General features: G+C 30.7%; 3 protein-coding genes across 3 annotated transcripts; 2 read left to right on the top strand and 1 right to left on the bottom strand.

Moving 5' to 3' along the window:
• The first annotated feature begins 2,444 nt into the window (after positions 1-2,444).
• Positions 2,445-11,596, top strand: LOC124823627 (Isocitrate/isopropylmalate dehydrogenase family protein). Its single transcript, XM_088113257.1, has 15 exons — positions 2,445-2,790; positions 2,878-2,921; positions 3,422-3,531; positions 4,400-4,437; positions 4,653-4,730; positions 5,674-5,727; positions 5,810-5,911; positions 6,018-6,106; positions 6,208-6,311; positions 6,837-6,905; positions 6,989-7,104; positions 7,710-7,744; positions 7,852-7,994; positions 8,696-8,818; positions 11,010-11,596. Exons 1-15 carry the CDS (start codon positions 2,562-2,564, stop codon positions 11,104-11,106), a joined length of 1,431 nt encoding a protein of 476 aa, XP_087969383.1. The 5' UTR covers positions 2,445-2,561; the 3' UTR covers positions 11,107-11,596.
• Positions 11,597-17,938: 6,342 nt separating this feature from the next.
• LOC148199993 (uncharacterized) lies at positions 17,939-18,854 on the bottom strand. The gene is made up of 2 exons (XM_088112807.1): positions 18,345-18,854; positions 17,939-18,268 (listed from the first exon to the last, which is right to left on the bottom strand). Exons 1-2 carry the CDS (start codon positions 18,519-18,521, stop codon positions 17,939-17,941), a joined length of 507 nt encoding a protein of 168 aa, XP_087968933.1. The 5' UTR covers positions 18,522-18,854.
• A 595-nt stretch (positions 18,855-19,449) lies between these two features.
• On the top strand, positions 19,450-23,196 carry LOC124839132 (phosphoenolpyruvate/phosphate translocator 2, chloroplastic-like). Its single transcript, XM_047314866.2, has 9 exons — positions 19,450-19,970; positions 20,283-20,405; positions 20,510-20,662; positions 21,754-21,839; positions 21,994-22,078; positions 22,191-22,310; positions 22,413-22,490; positions 22,683-22,812; positions 22,955-23,196. The coding sequence occupies exons 1-9, from the start codon at positions 19,641-19,643 to the stop codon at positions 23,029-23,031; spliced, it is 1,182 nt and encodes a 393-aa protein (XP_047170822.2). The 5' UTR covers positions 19,450-19,640; the 3' UTR covers positions 23,032-23,196.
• The last annotated feature ends 1,831 nt before the right edge of the window (positions 23,197-25,027 follow it).

Below are 25,027 nucleotides of genomic sequence, written 5' to 3' on the forward strand. Positions count from 1 at the left end.
GGTTGAATTGCGTGATTATTTGTGCAAAATATCAATAAAAAAATCAGGACAAAAACATAAGTAGAGAATAGCGAACAAATAAGTGGGTAGCAACAATGGACTTTTTGTACAAATTTAACATAGTTTAATTCAACTAACCTTTATACCATATTTTTTTTTTATTTACCACAAATATCGTCATGTTATCCTATCAAAATAAAAATTGATTAAATTGGATCACTGTCATGATTTTTTTTTAAACTAAGACGTTAGGTTGTTTCAAAATCTCAATATAACTATTTTAATAGTAAAAATTAGATTATTTTAACATATAAAATAATATTTAAATATATATATATATATATATATATATATATATATATATATATATATATATGAAAAAGTAAGTTTTTTATTAAATGTTTGTAGTTGATATCTTTAAAATTTTTGGTTTTAAAATAGTGTTAGTTGTTATCTTAAAACTAAATATTTTTAATTATTACTTTTGAAATTGTTTGTTTTATAAATATTATGTGATTTTTAGGCTGAACATATAATTTTATAAACATATTATGAAATATTTTATTATAAAATATTTTATGTTATCTTGACAACAATTATTCAAGTTGGACATGTTTGATTTACATATGTACAGGTATCATGGATCACTAACTTAGATTTTGTAGTAATATTCAAAGTTTATTCGTAAGGTTTAAATTGATTAACCCTAAGTTTGATTCGGGAACGAGAAAACCTAGCTTAAGGCAACTAACTCCAAGTTCGACTTGAAGGGCAGAGACATCCATTTAAAACGATATTCTAGCTCGATTAGGGGTATATTGTAATCTGACTAAACAAAAAACGAATAAATTCAACATTCAAACTCTATTCAGAGTAGGTTATAACCCAATGAAACAAAAATCAAAACAAAATTAACATTCTAACTCATTTGGGAGGAGGTTGTAGCCTGACTAAGATTCAACATTTTAACTTTAATGGGAGCATGTTGTAGCCTAACTAACAAAAGAAAAAATTTGACAATCTAGTTCAACTACGAGCATGCTTTAGTTTGACTAAACACAAAACGTATAAATTTGACATTCCAACTCGATTGGAACTAGGACGTAACCAGATTAAATAAAAATCGGTAGATTGACACTCAAATGATTTGAGGAGAGTTCTATAAACTCCCTCTACTCGCAAACAAGGTACAATTACTTTTTCTTTTTCTCTTTGAAAAAATAAAATGCTCGGATGATAAGAGGGCATGATCTTTTTTAAGAATCTTGTGAATCTATATTCAATTATTCTTATTGTCGTTGTGAACCTTGATGAAAAGTGTTGGGAGTCAAAGCACTCATATATTGACTCAGAGTTGTTATTTGAATACAAGTCTTAGATTTGATTTTAACATTTTTTTTCATTAAAACATCACAAACACATGATAAGTAAGTTTTCGCACCTAGTCATTCACCGATGGTTCATGAAGTTCATTAATTTAACATAAGAGTAAAATTATGAGTTATAAACTTGCCATTTTTATGAATTTGTATTGTTTTTTTGTCTTTAAAAACTCTTCAGAATTAATAATTTGACAACGACCATTCAAAGCGACTAACTTAACTTAACTTAGTTGAGGGTTGACCAAGCAAGTCAGTTTAAATCAAACCCAACACGACTAAAGGTTGTTTATTGGTTAGCTATAACAAAATAAAAAAAGTTATTTATTTTACCGATATAGTAAATCAAGCTATATATTATGAAAAAGCTATAAACAAACGCCATATTTAATATAAAGAGGAAAACTTACCTAAAGACGATATATGAACAAGTAATGAGAAAAATGAAAATTAAAGCGTGCAAAGAGACAACACCAAAATTAAAAATTGTAAGAGAAAAGAATTAATTAAAACAAAACAATTAAGTATTAAAAATTAAACTTAAGGAAGTTTTTCAACCTTCACACCTCAAACACTTTAGCTCAATGCCGAAGATTGTATACACTTGAAAATGAATAAAACATTTAAAAATCAATCTATGGATCAACGAAGTGGTGACCTAACTAAGTTTTAATTTAACCAAAATATATGGTAAGATCTTTTAGAAAAATATAAAAAGTTTATATTTAATTACTATACTTATATTTTATTATTATTATTATTTATAACCAGAATATTCTCTAATATTTTAAATAATAAAAAAATTGTAATTATTTTGCTTAAAAACAAAATGACAACTCCCTCTAGGACAAAACTATTTCTGCTTTAGTGTTATTTATTTTGAGTAAAAAACGTTATATATCTTTTGTGTTGGATTTAAAACACTCAATTTTTTACCAAATAAATTACATTTATTATTTTTAAAAATTAAAAGAAAAATAAGAAGGAAAAAAACTTACATTTAAAGATTAAAAAGGTATTTAACCCTAAACTGTTTTGTAAAAACAAATTTATTTCAAGAGAAGAAAAGCCACGTAAAGCAGCGGCACCTTGGGGAAAACGTTGAGGTAAAGCGGTTTTGTCCATCAAGCTGTAATCACAGTAAGCTCCAAGAGACTCAGTGAGTCAGAACTTCAGAAACGGATGCTTAGAGCGGCAGCGCTTCGGTTAAGCGCTATCATCACCATGCCTTCTTCAATCTCTCTCAGAAACCCTAACTTCCTCATTTCTTCAACTTCCACAACGCTCTTTCGCTCTCGCCTTCTTCCCTCCCACACCCTCTCCTTCTCCAATCGCCTCTCGCTCCGATGCTTCGCTGCACGCGCCGCCTTCGACCGACTTCCCGTTCTCAATCCCATCGTCGAAATGGACGGTAACTTATTCGTACTCTAACCGAACCAGCTCTAGCTTTGCATTCTTCTGTTTCGTCGCGGTTTCATTGGCTTTCTGTGTTCCTTAGGTGATGAAATGACCAGGATTATATGGAGCATGATCAAGGATAAAGTACGCATGCCTCCACTCTTTTAGTGTTTGTGTGTTTATTATTTATTTTAGAGGAAGGACAAACAAGATGCATGAAGATGCAATTTCCTAAGTGCTTTTAATACTGTTCTTCGAAAAAAATTGGAATTTCAAATTGACGTTCTGCTCTATGGAGGGTTGAATAAAAAGTTAGCGTAGATTATCCTTATGACATTAACTTTGGCCAAAAATAACGTTTAAAGCTCTTTCGGAATTGGATAGAGGCTTTATCCATTAATTAGTATTAGGAAAAACTTAAGTCAGAAGTTGACTAAATATAAAGAGTATGCAAGTCAGGACAACTCTTACCTCACTATTCAGTTTCTGGACTTAGGTTAGACTGAAACTCAAATTATCAAAAATAGTATTAGAGTCTATCCTGAATCTATGAAAGGGACATCTTCACATCCTTCTCAGACCAAGTCCTATAGGGTCAGGTGGTTTTGGATTTTCTTTTAACATAGTGGTTTTGTGCACTGCAGCTTATATTTCCTTACCTGGATTTGAACATAAAGTATTTTGATCTTGGACTTCATAATCGTGATGCTACTGATGACAAAGTTACGGTGGAAAGTGCTGAAGCCACTCTCAAGTGAGTATTTTTTTATCAACATACGTGACATAAAACATGCATTTTTCACTTTAATGGTTTATACTTGATTCTTGTTGCTGAGTGGATGTATGACTAAAATGGAGGTGTAAAGAGAGTTAGAGTTTAGACTAGCATATTTCTGGATGTGGTGAGAATTTGAAAGCCAACATTACTTGTTTAGGCCCTGTTTGGGATGGTATGTAGTTGTAAGTTTCAATGTCTTAAAAATCTTGCAACCACTCTGAAAGGATCCTTAGTTTCAGAAAAAAGAAATACTTTTAGCATAAAAAACATTTGCTGGGAGCCTGGGATACTTGATAGGGGGAAGCTGTTTGTGTTTGTGACATTTGGTTTTCCATCAGGATACTCAAAGTCTGAGTATGTGAGATAATTTGTTTAGGGTCCCTGGTTTACCTTCCTCCTTCAACAGTTTTTTATTGGTGAGGCATAAAAATTTTATTTTACCACTTACAAGAAAGGAGGCAAATATTTTGTGGCAATGACATTGTTCTGTTCATGCAATCTTTTGGTACGTTTGGTAGGAGTGGAGTAGTTGCATATTTAAGAGGGTTTTACTACCCTTAATACACTTACATCATCAGTGTAGGGTTACATTTTTGGCCTCTTGGTGGTGTTCTGCCAGTATCTGTTTTGGGGGGCCTGCCATTAGTTACAGACTTGTATAGGATTTCACTGCCTTTCTTGCTTTCATACTTTGTTTCCACCCGATGTATTTTTCATCCATCTTTATTGGCTTCCTTATGCTGTTTTTTAACTATCATTCTTTGTCTTCTAATGAAACCATCCTTTATAAACTAATATTTGAACCCCATTTCTATTCCTTAATTGAAGCTGATTTTTTCTGCAGGTACAACGTTGCTGTGAAATGTGCAACAATAACTCCTGGTTAGTTGTTTTTATCTCTAAATTGATCAATTATTCTATGTCATGATTCATGGATCATCAGACTTCTTTGTTCCACACTCGCAATTTGTGCTAGATTTAATGCACTGGTTTATTCATTTTACTTAGTGAATGCAAGCGGATACTAGCGCATAATCTTTATTCATTTATAGTTTTTGTGTAAAAATGATACTATCTTAACTCTTCCAAATTCTCAGATGAGGCCCGAGTCAAAGAATTTGGACTGAAGTCTATGTGGAGAAGCCCCAATGGCACAATCAGGAATATTTTAAATGGTTTGTAATCAGCTCATCGTGTTAAGTAAGGCATCAAATTCAATGTTGTACCCATTGACTTTTCTACAAGGATGGTCTTTTCCCCACATGTTTCCTTCTTTGGTGAATGGAACTTAGATGGCCATATATTTAGGATCTTAGTTTGCCCATGAAAGTATTGGTTTTTGTGTGAAAACTATTGTACTTACAGAATTTCGATATTTGATTGCTTGTTTTGGTGGACATGTACCAGTAAGTGTTAAATTTTTCATAGCATTGTATATATTGACATAATTATTCATTAATTTTGATAAATAAGTTTGTTTTTTCTTTTGACATAATTCCAGTTATATCCTTGTTTTAACATAATAGTATTTAGCTAATATAATTTAGCTTGTGTTTTTTCGAGTCTATCATCTCAAAGCGCATCTATATTTTGCAGTTCATTTATTATCTCTGACTGTAATAGTTTTGGTGCTTTTCTTGTTGGAAAAACTGAAATTTGTCATGAATTCCCCCTTGTGAAAAAAGCTTGACATATGGTGATATTCCTATATTATTTGATAATATGATGCTCTAAACGATTTTTTTTTTCTTTTTCTCTATATATCAATTCACTCACTATAAATATTTTTGCTATTGGTTGTGCACTTACTAAAATCAATATTATAGGTTCACATTGTCATTTTTTAATTGCCAAGAGAGGGAAATTCTTATAGATCAGGGTCAGGTTCTTGAGTTGTGTTTACACTTAAAAGTCTAAATATCTTGCAATTAGTTTTACCTGCATCCTGTATGACATTATATGAATCCTAGCAATCAAATTGTATTGTATTTGAAATAACTTCACAACAAATGTTCTCAACCCAAGTTAATTAACCTTGGTCTTTGTTGACTATATTACCTACTTCTATTCTAAAACGTTTTCAACCTTTTCTTTGTGATATTTTTCCTTTCTTTCTAGGCACTGTTTTCCGTGAACCAATAATATGCCGCAACATACCGAGAATCATTCCTGGTAATGTCTTAACACTGGTGTGATCCTTAATAGTGTTGAAATACTGCAAAGCCCCATTTAGAACTTATTCTTCAGTTTACAGGATGGAAAAAACCCATATGTATTGGTAGGCATGCTTTTGGTGACCAGTATCGTGCCACTGATGCAATAATTGGAGGACCAGGGAAGCTCAAATTGGTATTTGGTACGATAATTTTCAAAGCCTTGCATTTAATGGAGTTGAAATTTTGTGTTATTATTTAGAATGTGTCACATGTAGTTTACAAGCTTGTGTTAAATAAATTATTTAGTCCCAGAAAATGGTAATGCTACAACGGAGCTTGAAGTTTACAATTTCAAAGGACCTGGAGTAGCACTTGCTATGTATAATGTTGATGAGGTTTGCTTCATGTTATATTTTCCATGTGTATTCAGTAACATGTTTTAAAGAAGTTTCCTGTTATTTGGTTGTATTTCAACATTGGCTTGCCTAATATGCAGTCCATTCGAGCATTTGCTGAATCATCAATGGCACTGGCTTTTGCAAAGAAATGGCCTCTTTACTTGAGCACCAAAAACACAATTCTAAAGAAATATGATGGCAGGTGATTATTATAATATTATATCACTGGGTTTATAAATGTGTGTGTGTGTCTATATATATATATATATATATATATATATATATATATATATATATATATATATATATATATATTTAGGTGCTTATCCCAAGTATCAGTTGTCAGTTAGAAATTTGAACGGACTTTTACAGTTCTGTTGACAACTGTACCAACAGTTGGTTATAGACATTGGACAACATTAAGAATGGAAGGGAGACAATAGCGGGGTGGTTAAAGAGTTCGAGTCAGTATTGGGAGGGGGAACCAGGACTCTCAGATTTCTTAGGACTTTTGAGACTATTTCTACCCTCTGGATTCTTGCAAACCAATGGTTTAGATTTAGGTTTAAGAGTGATATTTGGTAAAACTCATCTTTTACTATCATTTTATCTTTATTTTCTAGTCTTGAAGTTTCACCTCTGGTATGATAAACTTCTTTGTAATTCAGTCAACCTTTCTTTTTGCTTGTTATTATTGGAGGTGATTTATAGTTTGAAATTATTACAGGTTTAAGGATATATTCCAGGAAGTGTATGAAGAAAGGTGGAAGATAAAGTTTGAAGAGCACTCAATATGGTTTGTTTTGATATTTTACAAAACTATTTGCTTTGATGCATTACATATACATATAAATGGTTGACACTTTTAAGTGACTTCAGGTATGAGCATAGGCTAATTGATGACATGGTAGCATATGCAGTCAAGAGTGAAGGTGGATATGTTTGGGCTTGCAAGAATTATGATGGTGATGTCCAAAGTGATTTACTAGCTCAAGGTAATATAGGTTGTGGAGAGCTTAACATTTATCTCTGAAGTGGCAACTTGTTAAGTGTGTATGATGTCATTGTCAACAAGCAGTCATTGATTGATTTGGTAGCCCTTCCTGACATTTCTGATTATCCCTAACTGTTTAAGTTTCACCAATACTAAAAAGTATTATATCCTTGTCCGGTAGTCCTGGCCACTTGGCTCCACTAGTGTAACATTGGGTATTTGGAATTTGGGTCAGCCAAGCCATGGGAGCTCTGTTTTTTATCAAGGAGACGAGGACCCTAAATGGGAGGATTTGATGACAATGCTAGCTAATATTATTAAGTAGACTAACTTTTCTAAAGGCATAATTATTAAAGTTTTGGTTATTACTGATTAGCTATACCTTAATAAATTGTGCACTAGAAAATGGCCTTAACCCAAAAGTAAGTATTTACCTGATCCTTGAATATGTATATGTTCTGATGTGGTTGCTAATTTAATTTTTTATTCATGTCTTTATGGAATGCCAAAGGGAGCATTTGAAGATTTAGGAATGTAATTCACGTGAATATTTTGACGTACTAGGAGGTATCTTTTAAATCAAGTTTCTTAAATTCTTGTGTGCAGGATTTGGCTCATTGGGTCTCATGACTTCTGTACTGGTGTGTATTAGAATCTTGCTATTTCAGCATTTTTTTTTTCCATTTGCGTTGCTATCTCTATTTGGTTATTTGATATCATACTTAGGTTTTAAACAAAAAAATTGCAGTTATCTTCTGATGGCAAGACGTTAGAAGCTGAGGCAGCTCATGGAACTGTAACTCGACATTTCCGGCTTCATCAAAAGGGACAAGAAACTAGTACAAACAGTATTGCTTCCATATATGCCTGGACACGAGGACTGGAACACAGGTACTTTGTTGCTTGATTCAAGCTTCAAATTCTAGTGCATCATAATATACAGTGGAATTTTGGCCTTATGCCAAATTCTTACCCTGATAACTCTGCTTTGGAAGCTTTTCTGGTTAATCATATTTCTATGTGTAAGTCATCATCTCAATTGTGGCATTGTGTCTACGCTAACTTGGATTCTATTTCAATAGTGACTAAAACTTGAGAATTTTTATAGACGAGGAGTATTGAGTGTTCTTATAAGTGAGAGAGTGAAAGGCTGGAAGAACTGATACTTTTATGCTGATTCTAGAATGTCTGGATGAGAATTAGTGAAAACAGAGCAATTTGTCTAGGAGATGGGAAGGAAGCCATCCATTATGGTTTCTTTATAGAGAGGAGGGGGAGGAAAGAATTAGTTTTGTATGTTTTGTTTGAGGGAGAATATAAAAAAAATTAAAATAGTGAGACCCACTTTATTATTTCTCATCTATTTCTATTCATCTCTCTATCTCTCCTTATTTCCTATCAAATGAACCAATTTACACAAGTCTCAAAAACATTTTTTTTTTCTATTTCAATTAGGGAGGCACCATTCTACTAGATGGGTTCAGGTTTCTCAACTATTTTTCCTGAACTAACCTGTGTGCGTCTTTTCCACTTATGTTGCCCCCGCCCTTTTTTTTGAGTCTGCTACTAACATGATTGTTATTATTTACTAGAGCCAAGTTGGATAATAATGAAAAATTACTGGATTTTACTCAAAAATTGGAGGCTGCATGTGTTGAGACTGTGGAGTCGGGAAAGATGACTAAGGATCTTGCAATTCTGATTCATGGACCTAAGTAAGTGAATATCTTTCTTTCTTTCCTCTGCTTACCCATTTGAATAAATTTAGTATTACAGAGAAGTTGAAAAATTTAGTATTGCTACTTATAGTTATACTTCCTTATTCTTGTCATTCTGTTTTGAAGCATTTCCTTCTCAGAATTTATTATGCTAAATTGTAATTACGGTCCCTTTTCTACAAGTTAATTTATGAAAAGATTTATTTAAAGTGAAAATAATCTTAAAATTTATAACATGAATTTAAAATTTTCATTCTTAAAAATTATAAATCTCATTAAATTAATAAAAAACATTTTAATTTTAGTATATGTTACCTGACACTTTTTTTTTGTTTATTATATATTTTACAAACAATTAACCAAGGTAGTACAAGACATCTTACAAGTTCGATGATATTTTTTCTTTTTCTTCCTTTTAGTAGTAGCTCACTTTTTTTAGGTAATTACAAATCTTTAATCTTAATTAGCTAATATATTTACAACAAATAAATTTATTATTAAGCATAAACGGTTTCACTGTTAATTTATTTATTTTACCATTAAAATTTAAATATTTATCATAAAGTTTAATATTTTACATGAAATTCTCTTTATCTCGTTTTTTATCGCTTTATCTCCTATCTTTGCATTCTCCTCAAGATTTAAGTCAATTCTTTCAAGAGTATAATTGATATCAAATAATTACAGCAGACAATATAATCATGATAAATAGGGTAAACCTAGACACAATGTAATCATGATAAATAGGATAATCCTAGACATAATATAATCATGATAAATAGGATAATCCTTGACCCAATATAATGATGATAAAATAGGATAAATATCTTAACAAAAACAAAATTAGCTAAGTTTAGTTATATATATATATATATATATATATATATATATATATATATATATATATATATATATATGATACTTGATGTAAAATGCATCAACATCATGGAGGGGTTTGCTAATTTACACCCACTTGTTTGTCAGAAAAAGTGAGTTAGCAAGTTATACCTTAGGTGTACTTTAAGAACAACGTAGTTACACCCTCCCCTTTAGCAAACAAAGTCTCGAGTGTATATGTAAAAATATATACTTATAACTTGCTAACTTACTCCTGGGTGTAAGTTAAAGAAACTATTTTCTGGTTCTATTAGATATAGATATATTATAAGATTATAGGAAAATTAAGTGACTTAATTTTTTACTAATCCATGCAATGTGCGATAAGAAAATAATTTTGTAAAATTTTAGAATTTAAATCAAGGAAAAGAATAGGGGGACCAAAACTGCGGATCAAGAAGTAAACGGGAGCAGTTTGCAATTTATCCACTTTATTAGTTAATGAAAATTGAATATTGGTGAAAATCTAATGAAATTTGAACAAGTCATGGGTAAATCTTTAACTCTCCCTCCTCTTACTAGGACTACATAATAAAATTTGTAAGGTAGAGTTTGGTTTTTTGAGTGTAATAGTGGAAAAGTTGACAGGTAAGTCACTCTTACTGCCACTCTACGTAACCGCACATGAGATCTTCACTTCATACTGTTTCTCGTTCAATTTTTTTTTGAAGTCATTGGATCCGTTTCCTAGTTCGGTTCGAGAATCTCTCCCCTTCTTCTATTCCATTCCGAAGAGTAACTAGGACCAATTCAGTTACGTTTTCATGTTCCAATTGAACACTTTTCTTTTTATTATTCTCAAAGAATAATATTTTTTCTTTCTTTTTACCATAGACATGAGGATCCAATCACGATCTTCTAATTCTAATAAGAACAAGAAATCAAGTATTAACCCACTTGATTCTGATTTATCTATTATCTATAACTTTAATAAAAAGAAAGACAGAGCATATAGAGGATTCGTCTTGTAATCTTTTTTTTTAGTGTATATATTATTTTTCTTATGTATTTTAATTTAGTAAAAATGTTACTAACAATTAATAATAAGGATTTTTTGGAAACCATGTTGTCATATACATTTTATAACTGCTTATACTTATTTGTATTGATTTTTCTATTTTAATATAAATTTTACTATTATTATTATTTACTCTAATAATTATTATGATATTTAGTTTTTAATTATATTTTTAATTTCATAAAAATATATTTTGTAATGTTTTGGACTAATGTAAGTTAAAGTACTGCAAATTAAAGTGGTTTGCGTCCTGATATTGAGCACAATGTGCAGGGTATCAAGGGAATTTTACTTGAATACAGAGGAATTTATTGATGCTGTGGCACATAATCTTGAGACAAAGCTCCAAGATCCTGTAGCGGTGGTTTGATGGAAGGAAAAGCACATGTTGGAAATTGAGTGGTGCTTTATTTTTTAAGCCCAATGATAATGATGTTGGTTGGATTCATGGTCCCTAGAATGTCAGAAAGTTTAATTATTTGGAAGGGGGGTTGTCCTCACAATTTCATTTTTGATTCTTTGTCTTTTGTCCTCTGCACTCCTGTCCCATTCTTGCATACCACCATCAAAGCAATAAAACGGTAAAATTCCAGAGGATGGTCCAGCAAAATTTGGAAACTTCAGTTTTCTGGTGAGAAAGAATGCAGGTTTTCAATATCATGCTTTCTCTTTCTGTTAACCCTTTGTCATCTTTTAGGGAGGAATGTCACTTATATGCCTTCTAACGCACTGCTTTCGTTCCGTGAAATTGATTGAAACTTGCAAAATTCTGAGTCGTTTTGCATACATATGTTTTTTGTTCTTTGAAAGTTCATAAACTTTGTATTGTGTCCTTACTATTCCTTTACATTTTATTCCTACTTGTTTTTCTGTATTAATCTTTGTTCTTGGATAGGTTTAGGCTTGATGAGATGTGTTGTGTTATTATATAATAAAAAATAGTGGTAGTTATGTATAGGATGACAAATGAATGGGTCTCCCATGAGTATTGTACAAACTTATTTTGGTTTTAATGGAGAATTTCTTATGATTATAAATATAGATAATATTTAATTTTTTAAATTGGGTATAATGGAGATAAGTATGCATGTGTTTCTGTTTTTTTATGCAGAGATTAATACATGTCTTATGCTTGTTTCTATTTATTAGGTGATTTAAAAAGTGTATATTAATTTGTTTTAGTGTTTCATTTTGAAACTTAATTTTAAGGTAGATTTTTTTTTATCTAATTGATGTTTTTATTTGATATTTAAATAATTATTTAATTTTTCCTAAAATTTTATATTAGAGAAACAAATGTGTATAATTTTTACATAGTTGATACTATTATATTTTTTTATTGTGATTTTTACATAGTTATATTTATTTTGCTCTGTTGTCAATTTATCATAAAAAATTTCAGATTTCGAAAATAAAAGTTGTGTTTTTACTTCATTTATAAGAGTCAATATAATACGAAGGACGAAAAATACCAAAATAAATTTAAGACCGAATATTTTAAGAATGAAAAGTAATTTTTCTTTTATTAAAGACCAAATACAAATTCTTTTAAATACTGCCTAATTTTATTTTAATAGCGGAATCTATAGTGTTTTAATTTTCAACAAAGGGTAGGTAGCTCAAAGAGTTGAGCATGTTCGAAAAACGAACATGTTTGAAATGCGTATCAAATAGAAAAAGAAAATAAAAAATTTTAAGTATTTTTAAAGAGATATTTATACTATATCTTGTCAAATTTTCACGTAATTATCTAATTCAAGCACTATACTAGTTATATGAAAATAAATTTTATAGGACCCAATAAATTAAATTTATGTTTAATTTTTTTATTAAAACAAATTAGTAGAAATACATGTACTCTAACCCTTGTGTTGACATTTTATATACAATAAAAAAAAAGTAAGTACAGATTGAATTACTTAGAAATATTTTATCACAAAGAACATATAAAAAATTGGTGTATAAAAAATAATATCACTTTATTATTGGGACTATAAACACTATATTTTATTGTGACAGCTGCAAGCATTCTGCTGTTCTATTTGTCAACCCATCCCTACCATTCACCAAAATCAATTTCCATTATTAATAATTTTCTAAATACATAACAATGGAACACACTCATTTATGCATATTTACAGATAAGATGCTAACTTAATGAATGAAGTATGGATTTCATTATCTCATTTTCATTTTTTATTTATACTTTTATATTATTACCAATAATTTAATACTACAAATAATATTTTACATTAATTTTAAAATAAGGTATAAAATGAGATAGAAATGTCTTAATAATTTAAAAAAACACTATTATAAAGACAGAGGAACCTTCATGCTAGTCACTAGTATTGGATTTTATTTTTCTGTTTTTAATGAGAAAGCTGGACATGATGCATGAATGGTGAGTGTTTTCCCAAGCTTTGGGACCTCTTTTCTATCATTCTTTTAAGTGCCTTCCCATGTGACCTAATAAAAACACACAACTTCAGTACTTCAAAAAACAATTTTATTATTCAAGTACAATTTATCTTACACAATTATATATCTTAGTTTACAAAAATATAAAATTGGGTGAAATTTTTGAATTAATTTATTCTCGAAATTTTATTCTAATTTAATCTTTCAACTTTAAAAATGTGAAAGTTTAGTTTTTTTTAATCAAATTTTTTAAGTTTATTTAACATTTTAAATGTATTTTAGAATAATAATTGAGTTATTTACATTGTTTAATACATTTTTCTTCAATATTCGTTAAGAAACGTGTTTAAAATTTTAAATAAACTTAATAAAATTTGATTAAAATGATAAAATTCACTTACTTCTAAACCTGAAATCTAAATTAATTCAAAATTAAAAAAAAACTAATTTTAATTTTCGTATAAAGTTAAGAGATTAAAAACATATTTAACTCTATAAAATTAATATATACACAATTTTTTTATTTAACTACGAAATTGCACGTTGATAAACTAAAATGACAAATGTATAATTCTCATCGACTCAATTACATTTTGAAGAGATTAAAATCTTCATTAAATCAATATCTTAGGAAATATTTTTAATTTGATTCTTGAACTTAGAAATTCATTTCCTTTCTAATGAGAGTGGCAAAACACTCATTATTATTTTTGTTTGTGTGTTGTTTCTCTCCACCATTATTATTATTACCTACTTACAGGAATGGCCTACCATGTGAGATTGAAAGAAAGCAGCTCGTGCCTATTTTAATGGCTCAAATTTTGGTTCCCTAATTTATGTATTCATATATGTACATCCATTGTTGCTTTCTGAACCTCTTCATTATTAATTTGTTTTTTTTTCAAAAACAATAAAATATAGCTACATTTTTATATAAGAAAGTGTTTATTTGTTGAAAAATGCATTTTTAATGGATTTTTCTTTTTCTTTTTTAGAAAAAAAATTGACTGAGAAGATACAATATTACTAAAATGAATCCAATTTATATGGAATTGACATCGTTCTAAATTCGCAATCTTAAGTTATTAGGTTTATGATTTTTATTTTTTTATAAGGTGTTCAATTTTTGTTTTATTTATTAAGAAATTAAGATTTATAATTGCATTTTTAATCTCTTATATTTAGAAATATATTTTATATTGTTTGCAAACAATTTTAAGTTATTTTTAAAAAATAAATATTTATAGATTATTTCATAAACAATGATAGTTACGAATTAAAATAAATAAAACAAAAGATACAACATATATAGATATTGTATCTTCTTTTTATGTCTCTATTTTAAGAAGAGAAATAATATTAGTAACAGTGGTTATATAAAAAATAATACGTGGTACTTCCCTTTTAATATTTTTCTAATTTCAAATATAATTAAGAGGAAGAAAAAAATATTAAATTGTATTTCTTTTATATATTGTTATAATTTTTCTTTAGTTTTTTAAATATGATTAAGAGTAAAATGTAAATATAAAATATAAGTCAACTAATTATATACAATAGGATTTGCTTGGGCAGATTTTTTTTATTATACAATGAGTTAAATTTTATATTTTATATTAATTTAAATTTTATTTATTTATTATATTTAATATGTAATTTATAATTTGAATAACAATAACATTAAAAAAAACATATGAATTGCATATTTGTGGGAATGAGAAGCAAAGTGTAACTATATTATGAAATATTCATGTTTTGCAGTTATTTTTAACTATCTTTATTATTGTTTCTCAGTTATTGCTACAAAACATAATGATAATTTTAAAATTTTAAAATTAAAAAAATTAAAGATAATATGTATAAAAATGAAATACGATTATCACATGACTATATATTATAATTTTTATTAATAATTGAGTATTCCGAATATATACACACACAATAGCAGCTAAAATACAAACATTTTATGTATTTTTGAAAATGAAAGAAGGTCAATTTTGGAATGTGGTCCTTTGGATTTGTTTGAGATTTTTATTTATTTATTTTTAACTTTAACACAGTGACTCAAAAGTGGTCCACTTAATAGCATTCTTGTATTTTCTGCAATTAAATTAATTTTTGAGGTGTAGAAATTTTTTTTTTCTGAGCAAAACTACATTAACTAATGAACTAGAAAAAAACATAAAAATAATAAAAAAATTATTAAAAAAATTAATTAGATTTTTTGACGAAAATTAATCATACACAGAAATAATATATACATGCTATATATAACAGTATATTAAATATTTTATGAGGTTGTGGGCATTTGCATTATGATAACCAGTTTTATTTTTATTTTTTTACTTATTTATTAAACTAAATCCCTTCCCACCCTTATTTTTTTGTCTTCCTTTTCATTTTTTAGAAAATAAGTTGTTTATTTACTCGCATAGGGTTAATTTTGGGTCAATAATTTACTGAAATAAACATATGAAGTTGACTAGTATTTAGATTATTTCATTACGATGAAATATGAGATTTTCAAAACAATAAAGTAATATTTTCTTTAATAATAAATGGACTAAAAAAATTAATATATGTTATTTGACTCAGTTTATTTTTTGAGAAAAGTTTTCTAAAAAGTTTTTTAAGTAGTAATGTTCTATGAAATTGAAGTAAAAACGAAAAGTGATGAATAAGCAATGTTTTATTAATATTTAATCTTTTCCTTTTCATAAATTAGCGCAATTTACTCTTATTTTATCTTAATCAATACTTAATATTTTAATAGATTTCTCCCTTAACTTGCTGTTTGTAATTGAAGAATAAATCTACACCACTGATTTAAATTTAAATTGAATCTTAGCCTCAATAAATTGTGTCTAAAATATTTTATATGAAATAAAGATTAAAAAGTAATGAAAAAACAGAAAATAAATTAACTACAGACATGAAAAGAAAAAACAAACAAAGAAACTAATATTTACAGAGGAAGTTTCTTTAACATTATATTTAATGTAATTTTTATTTCGGTTAGAAAATTAAGATGAGTTTAACTTAAATTTAAGAATTTTTTTATAATTTTTAAGTCAAAGGTGAATTTTTTATTTTAATTGATTCTGTTTAATTTTTTTTTTCCAAAAGTATTGATTTGTGTTCTCCCATCACAATGAAATATTACTTCATTTGTATTCAAATTCTGCTACACATGCTTCCATTCTTCTGAAAAAAAAAAATGTTCATTTCTTTTTCTAGAAAGTAAGAGAAATTTGCCTTATGAAATGTGTCTAAATTTTATTTTTCTCATGCTTCTGGGTTATATTTAAAAGTATTTCTTTTAATCTTTGATCAAGAAAAAAAAATGCAAGTCATTAAAGATGATTCATCTTTATAACGTGCTGTGATAAATATAATATATTTAAGTATGAGATTGTATTATATAGGTTTAAACCCTTCGTTGGTCCTCAAGTTTGTATGAAAATCTCAGTTGGGTCCTCAAGTTTTTTTCTGTCTCAATTGGGTTATATTTTTTGTAAAAGTGAGCACATTTTGCCATAACCGTTAAGTGTTGTGAAACGGCGTTAAAATGGTGTGAGCTGGATTTTTCAATTTACGGACGTGGCATTGTGCATTAAAATTGACTGTTTGTTGTTTTTATCCACGTAGGCTACGAAGCCCTAACATTTAAGGGCATCCCATCTCATCCAAAGTATATTCTCCTGTTGGAGAGGATCGTGTTTCGTCTTGGTGAACCAGAGCTGGTGTCTTACGTCTTGGGCAAGCACTGTTGAGGAGGTGGTAAGGACTGCACATGTAGAAAATGAATTTATTCATGATATTGACACCATGGACTACACATGTAGAAAATGGGCAATTACTGGCATTCCGTGTACTCATGCCATCACTGCAATGAAGTTTTTGAATATAAATGCAGAAGACTACATTGGCAACTGGTTTAGGAAGTCTACTTATGAAGAGACTTACAACACAATAATTAACCCTATCAATGGACAACATGTCTGGGATGTTACACCCTATGCAGATATATTACCACCAAAGAAGAGGACAATGCCAGGAAGGCCCAAGAAGAAACGAAGGCTAGAGGAGTGGGAGTTGAAGAAGAATAACAGTGAATTAAGAAAGGGTGGCCAGAGGAAAACATGTGGCATCTGCAAACAACTTGGACACAACAGAAAAGGCTGTCCACAAAGACCTCCAACAGTAGAGGTTCCTACAGCCCAATCTTCTCAAGTCACCCAACCTCCAGCAACACATGTTCCTATTGGTGACCAATCTTCTCAAGTCACCCAACCTCCAGCAACTATGCCTTTATCTGATGAATGATGTACTGATCAATGATCTAATGTACTGATCCTAAATTTATATTTTGTAGCAAATGTTTGCTCTATCATTTTGAACACAGTCTGTGCAAATGTATTGTTATGATGTATTTTGGATATGTAAGACAATGTTGTTATCATTTTGAACAGCTTCTGTTATCATCTAAGACAATTGAACAGCTTCTGTTATCATCTAATACAATGTTTGTGGTTATCAGAAAGTGATTACTGCCCAATTTTGTTATCACTCATCAACTTTATTTCTCATTACTTTATTGCTCATTGCTTTATCATTATTCCACTTAAAGTAACAATACAATTAAATGAAATTAAATGACACACATTATCACTGTAATAACTCACCAACATTAATAAAACACACATTACATATAAGCCAAGTTTCAAGTCTGATAACATTAATAAAAAACACATTACATATAACCCAAGTTTGAAATCTGATCACAGATGACACAGCATCAACCAACTTTCACCAACTTTCACCAACATTGCTAATACAATTACATTCAAAACAAATATGACAAAGATCATCCCCACCAACAATTTAAACCACTTATCTAACTTAACTAAACTTTTCTCTATACAACCCAGTCTGATCTTTGGACAATATGTTTCTTCCATTTGCAACACACTGTCTTCCATGCTCATCACACCCACTTCTTCAGTTCTTTCACTATCAGTCCTTTCTTCTACATTCAGCCATTTTCCTTCATTTCCTTCGTCAATGCACCACTTGAAGAAGTTGCAACCAACCAATTCTCCACTCCCACCCTGTTCAACACCAACACACACACCTTCGTCAAAACCCAAATAAATAGACATAGATTTATTGTGATATCAAACTGACCTTGAAGTTAGGGCAACCCCAGAATTTTTTCCCCTTGTTCTTAGGGGTTCTCGCAGTACGAAACACTGCACTGTGACCACAGAGGCATCTTGGGTTTCCATCGAAGCTCCTAACACTGCCACTACTGCGTTGCATGGCCGAACCCAAACATTGGCAAGAGGAAGATGAACGAGACATCCTTACCACCTCCTCAACAGTGCTTGCCCAAGACGTAAGACACCAGCTCTGGTTCACCAAGACGAAACACGATCCTCTCCAACAGGAGAATATACTTTGGATGAGATGGGATGCCCTTAAATGTTAGGGCTTCGTAGCCTACGTGGATAAAAACAACAAACAGTCAATTTTAATGCACAATGCCACGTCCGTAAATTGAAAAATCCAGCTCACACCATTTTAACGCCGTTTCACAACACTTAACGGTTATGGCAAAATGTGCTCACTTTTACAAAAAATATGACCCAATTGAGACAGAAAAAAACTTGAGGACCCAACTGAGATTTTCATACAAACTTGAGGACCAAAGAAGGGTTTAAACCTATTATATATAATAATATGAGTAAAAAAAAAGTGACACTCTTTTTCTTTCCCTCGTTTTCCATGCTTAATACAAAATTTGATTATAACAAAACATGACTTCTATAAGACCATCTTTCTATACATCAGTACACTTTTGTCTACTGCAATGGCTGTCCCATTCTTGCACACCACATCAGACCTATATAAACTGTAAAATTCCACACTATGTGGAATTAGGAAAGTTGAAAATTCTGATGTGAAAAATGCAGTTTGAAAAAGATCCATAAAGAAAGTCAAATTATAATATATATGAAATTTGTAAAAAATCCAAAAATAAAATAAAATAAATTTAACTGATATCATCTATCACAATCTGATATCTTTCATCTGATATAAGATTAATCTTATTTTTTATAAGAAGTTACTTGATAAGTAACTCTCAAACAAAAAACAGACCTTTTCATCTTAATCTATTCACTGGAAGATCTTATATTATATTACTTATAAGCTGAAACAGAATCTAGTTTACATACATCCTTGTCTCAAATTCTAAATTAGAAAAATACGTTTTGCAATATTGAACACGTTTTGGTGGAATTAGGTGAACATTTTCCGATCTGAGAGGCTACCCAATTTCCTATATATGGTAAGGTTTGGTGTGTTTCTGCTCTGAGTTTGGAGAAGCAACCTTTGCACACCAAAAGTGGTGAATTCTCTCAGTTCATGCAACTGTTTGGTCTCCCCATTCTCCCTTTCTGTTAGCTTTTGTGAACAAAAATGCAAACTCTTCTTTCTCTGTCACACTCTCCTTCAACTCCACACTTTCCAAACTTCACACCAAGGCCAAAGTACCTTCCTCAACTCCACTCCTTCAATACCTTCTCCTTGCCCCCATCTTCTCCTTTGCACCTCACTGCCACAAAGTCTCCACCTTTCTTCATTTCTTCTCCCAAGCTTGCATCTTTCAGGCTCCTTGCTGCTTCTATCTCTGATGCCAGAAGTGATGAACCAGCCAAAGCTAGTGAGTTGGTTAAGACCCTGCAGCTAGGAGCCATGCTTGCCCTTTGGTACCTCTTGAACATCTACTTCAACATCTACAACAAGCAGGTTCTTCGTTTTCATCCACCGTTTGGAATTCAAAAAGACTCAATTTTTTCACTTATAGGGATCTGGGGTGTGGAAATTATCACTGCTGCTCTCTCAGATCTCTGTATGACACGTAAAGTTTGGATTACATGGCATGAAGAAACTGGCAAACTATGAACACACACAATGATTTGAAACCACCTGATAACTAACTTCTCCATTTTTTTAAAAAGTTTTATCACGTAGAATTGGATATAGATTTGAAGTTTCAAACGCAGGATTTCATTAAGAAATGTAGGGTGTCTTTACTTTTTTTCCTTTCTTGTGTATTAGGTTCTGAAAGTCTATCCATTTCCAGCAACAGTTACAGCATTTCAATTTGGCTTTGTGTCACTGGTGATTAATTTAATCTGGACTTTCAATCTCCACCCCAGACCAAGCATCAGAGGTTCACAGGTACTTTGAATTGGGAGGTGGAAAAGGGGTGCTCCATCAATTTGTGGGGTCATCACTCTCATTTCAAAGCATTAATTTTATTATCATATCTGTGTTGTTTGCAGCTTGCAACACTCCTTCCACTGGCTCTGGCTCACACATTAGGGAATGTCTTGACCAACATTAGTCTTTGCAAGGTTGCTGTATCTTTCACTCACACAATCAAAGCTATGGAGCCTTTCTTTACTGTTCTTCTTTCTGCTCTTTTCTTGGGTCAGGTAATGTTCAAGTCTTCACTCTGTTTCTCTTGTAAAATTTGAAATTTTCTTCCTTGATGCTATGCAAGTTTATAGTTACATGGAATCTAGATTTGCTGCAGTTAATGATTTCATGTAATCATACAGTTAAAGTTTGGTTTCCTAAGATAAAAAATCTTCACCTTAAAATATCTGTTTCATTAATAATGGGTCAGTTAACAAGTGTTTTCTTATCAGAAATAGAAAAAAGCCAATTATTTTGAAAATATGCAGACTAAACAAATATATAAAAAAACCAAAAAAATGTTTATTTTATTCAAATAAATACTTATTTTATACAAAATAAACACAAACAAACAGGTCAGTATATACCAGCCTTATGCTTTGAATATATGACCTACCCATCAACCCTTTATCATGACAAAGTCAATGACCAGTCCAAATTTTACAACAGGCAAAAACTACACCTAATTTGAAGTGGTCCAATGATTCAGTGTTAGGTATGAGTAGTACTCTAGGTACTAGTTAACCACCCCAAATTTGGAAGTTTTTTCTGTTATTATTGGGGTTTCTAGCATCTTATCTGCTTAGATTCCTTGTTAACCACCCATTTGTGAATGGTAAGGAGGTTGAATCAGGACCTTGTTGCTTTCAGGGAAAATGATTGATATTGGTGCCACTTTTAATACTAACCACAAGACATTTTCTTTGAATTTCCAATGAAATTTAGAAACATGTTTTTTTTTTTCTCTTCTATCAGTTTCTCATTTTTGTCTTCTTATTCATCCAATCATCCTTACAAAAACTCATTTTTATTATTTTTTTACTAGTTTTTATCTGACTTAGTCATTCTTCACTATGGCTTTGAGTTTGTTAATATAGAAGTGAATAAACTTATCATATGACTGTTTGAGATTAGATGACAATAATATCAGGGTATACACATTATTTATTCATATAAATTTTTATCTAATTATATTTTTCATCAGCAGTGCTAAATCATAACTATGTGAGCACTTTTGCATATTGTTAAGGTCACCAAGTGCTTATGCTTCTAATCTATACACCATATTCTACTCATTCATGTCAAAATGCAAATAATGTATGAACAGATGCCTACTTTCTGGGTGTTTTCTTCCCTTATACCAATAGTTGGAGGAGTGGCGTTGGCATCAATGACTGAAGTCTCTTTCAATTGGTAAGAAATCACCACACTGAACTCTTGCAGATTCAAAGTTCCTTCAGGGACAATGTTGAATAATTCGGATACTGATCACAGAATAGAATATTTACCAAGATTTTTGGTGGTGTAGCATTGATTCAAGTGTTTGACATGTTCTGTCTCTAAACAGGATTGGCTTCATCACTGCTATGGCAGCTAACGTTACAAATCAATCAAGGAACGTTTTGAGCAAAAAAATGATGACTAGTGAAGAGGTAAGGAGTTTCTTAACACCATTTAAGTATTTGTTTGTGAAACTGATTACTGCTTTACTTGATGGAACTCTCTGACATTATTCTGTTGATAATGTGGCTCATCATTTCACAGGAAAGTTTGGACATTATCAATCTCTATGGAGTTTTAACAATGATTTCCTTCATGTTTTTGGTTCCATATGCCTTACTTGTGGAGGGTGTCAAGTTTTCTCCTTCATACCTGCAATATGCAGTATGTGTACAAATTTTGTGTTTTTAAAATCTTTGTTTTTTCTAAGAAATTGAGAAAGAGTAAAAGATGCTAACATTTAATATGCTGTTCTTTCCAATGCAGGCAAGCCAAGGGCTGAATGTTAGAGAGTTATGTGTCAGAGCAATTTTTTCAGCATTCTGCTTCCATGCATACCAACAGGTAATCAACTTCTAACTGTTGCATGTTCCGAATCCAAGTATGAGTTTAAGTCTCACGTTGAATAAATTGGATAGAAATGAGAAAATGAAATATTGTATAAAGATCTATTAACTCATTGTTTTAAAAGTTGAGTTGACAGCAGTATCAATGTAATTAGACTCAAATCTTATTGGTATCGTGTCTCGATGACAGGTTTCATATATGATATTGGAGATGGTGTCACCTGTGACACACTCAGTTGCAAACAGTGTGAAGCGTGTGGTTATCATTGTTTCTTCAGTCATCTTCTTCCAAACTCCTGTCTCTCCTGTTAATGCAATTGGTAAGTCTTCATTCATATAAATTTTATGGTTCATGTTGTTAACTTTTTCGTACTCTGAAGACACATGCACGTGGACCGAAATTGCTACAACTTGGAAGGTTTCTGATGACCCTTTTTCCTGTGGTGTTGCATGTGACAACAGGAACTGCTATTGCTCTTGTTGGAGTTTTCTTGTACTCAAGGGCAAAGAGGATTAAGCCTGTGCAAAAGACAAACTGAGGCACAATAACCCTTCCAATGAAAGGACGCACGAGGGGAGAGGGAAAAGTAAATATTGTAGACACATGACAACAATTGATTTTTTTTTTTCTTTTCTTGGTACCACCTATTTATAAATTGAAACTCAATTTTAGTAAATAATAATACAGGAGTTTAATTGGGGCTCGTATAACTTCTATTATATGACTTTTTAATATAGTATTACAAAGAGTTTAATGGTTATGTATATAATATTGTATTAATATGTTTAATTTTTCAACCACACAGAAATTATTGTTCTTTTTCCCCGACCAAATATTTAAATAGGTGGAATCTTCAATAAATTTGATCGTGTGTATGTATGTAAGAAGTTGAATAACTTTTATAAGTTTTAATTTCTTATTTTTTTTCATGATGATGAACAATTTTTGATAATTTCAAAGAAAAAAAAAATTAGAGAGAAGTTCGAGAGTTTGTATTTAGAGTTCAAGACTCACTATTTTGATGTTTTTGAAACTAGTATTTTTTTTTATTAAATTTGTTAATTTTGAAAAGAGACCTCTAGAAGATAAGATACTATTTTGAGAAGAGATATATAAGAAAGAGAAGATACTAATGAATTGTGAACAAGTGTTGATAAGAGATTATCACAGTGCTTTCAACCAAAAACTTAGATAATGAGTTTACAAGTCATTCTTATATATTAGTTGTCTTATTCAATTTTATCTAACTTTCAACTCATCTTGAATCTTAACAAAGTGTAAGTCTCATAATCTAAGCAACTACAAGATAGATAAATTTTAAAATATAATTATCTACTTCTATGAGTATCCATGTGAAGGAGAAACTTATCTTCATATTTTTCCTTCACAACTTAGAATTCCTTGAAAAATATTAAGTTCCAAAATATTTACATATAATTTTCTACATTATCAAAACATTTAAGAGTAAGGTTGAATTACTTATTCATGCCTAATTAATCATGCCTTTTGGTAGGAGTGGACAAAAAATTTACTTTTCTCAATCTGATCCACTTTTGTTGTAATCCAATCCATTTTATTTAATCTGGATTTAATATGATCTACATTATAATTCTTTTATTGGAGATCTACATTTTTAAATATGAAAAATCCAAATATTCAATCCAAATTTTTAATTTAAATTTTAGTTGGCTTGGACTGTAGGTCAAGGTGGAATGACCCAAAACGGAGGTAATAACATCGATCCAGATGTAAGATTGAACTGGTCAGACTCGGGTTGAAGGTCAAGACAAATCGACTCAGGCTGAAGGTTGAGACAGCCCAATTCGGATAAAAGGTCCAGTCAAGTCGGCTTAGGCTAAAGGTCGTACTGAACTGATCTATGTCGAAGGTCGAGATGGCCGATCTGATTCGATGGTCGAGCCTGACCGACTCCGATCGAAAGTCAAGAAAAACTAGTTTTGGTCGATGGTTGAGCTCAACCGACTAGGACCAAAGGTCGAGACGGACTAACTTGGGCCAAATGTCGAGTTGGACTGGCGTAGGCCAAAGGTCAATAAAGTCGATCCCAATTAAAATTTGGTAGAATTCTAAGAGTGACCCAATCGAATTTTAGCCAAGTTGGCTCCAGCTGAAATTTGCTTGAATTCGACCGACTCGGTAACGACTAAAATTTGGCCGAATTCAACCAACTGGACCCTGATCGAAATTAGACCGAAATTAGACCGAATTTGGGTGAGTCATTCCCGAACAAAATTCAAACAAGTCGAGAACGACCAAAATTTGCCTCAATTCGATCAACTCAATTCCAATCAAAATTTGATTGAATTTGGCTAAGTCGTCCCTACTAAGTTTTTTTTTAAAACTCGTCCAAATTTGATTGAAATGACTAGCTTGAATCGCAGGTCGAGACAAGCGGACCTGAATTAAAGGATGAAATAATCTGGCTTGGACTAAAGGTTAAAATGAGTTAACCAAAATCAATAGTGAAGACTGATTAAACGAAATCGAGGATCGAGACAAATTTAAAACTTATC

This window comes from Vigna umbellata, chromosome 4 (genome assembly GCF_029865625.1).
Source record: "Vigna umbellata cultivar VRB3 chromosome 4, Vumbellata_1.0, whole genome shotgun sequence".
In the NCBI taxonomy this organism is placed as follows: Eukaryota; Viridiplantae; Streptophyta; class Magnoliopsida; order Fabales; family Fabaceae; genus Vigna; species Vigna umbellata.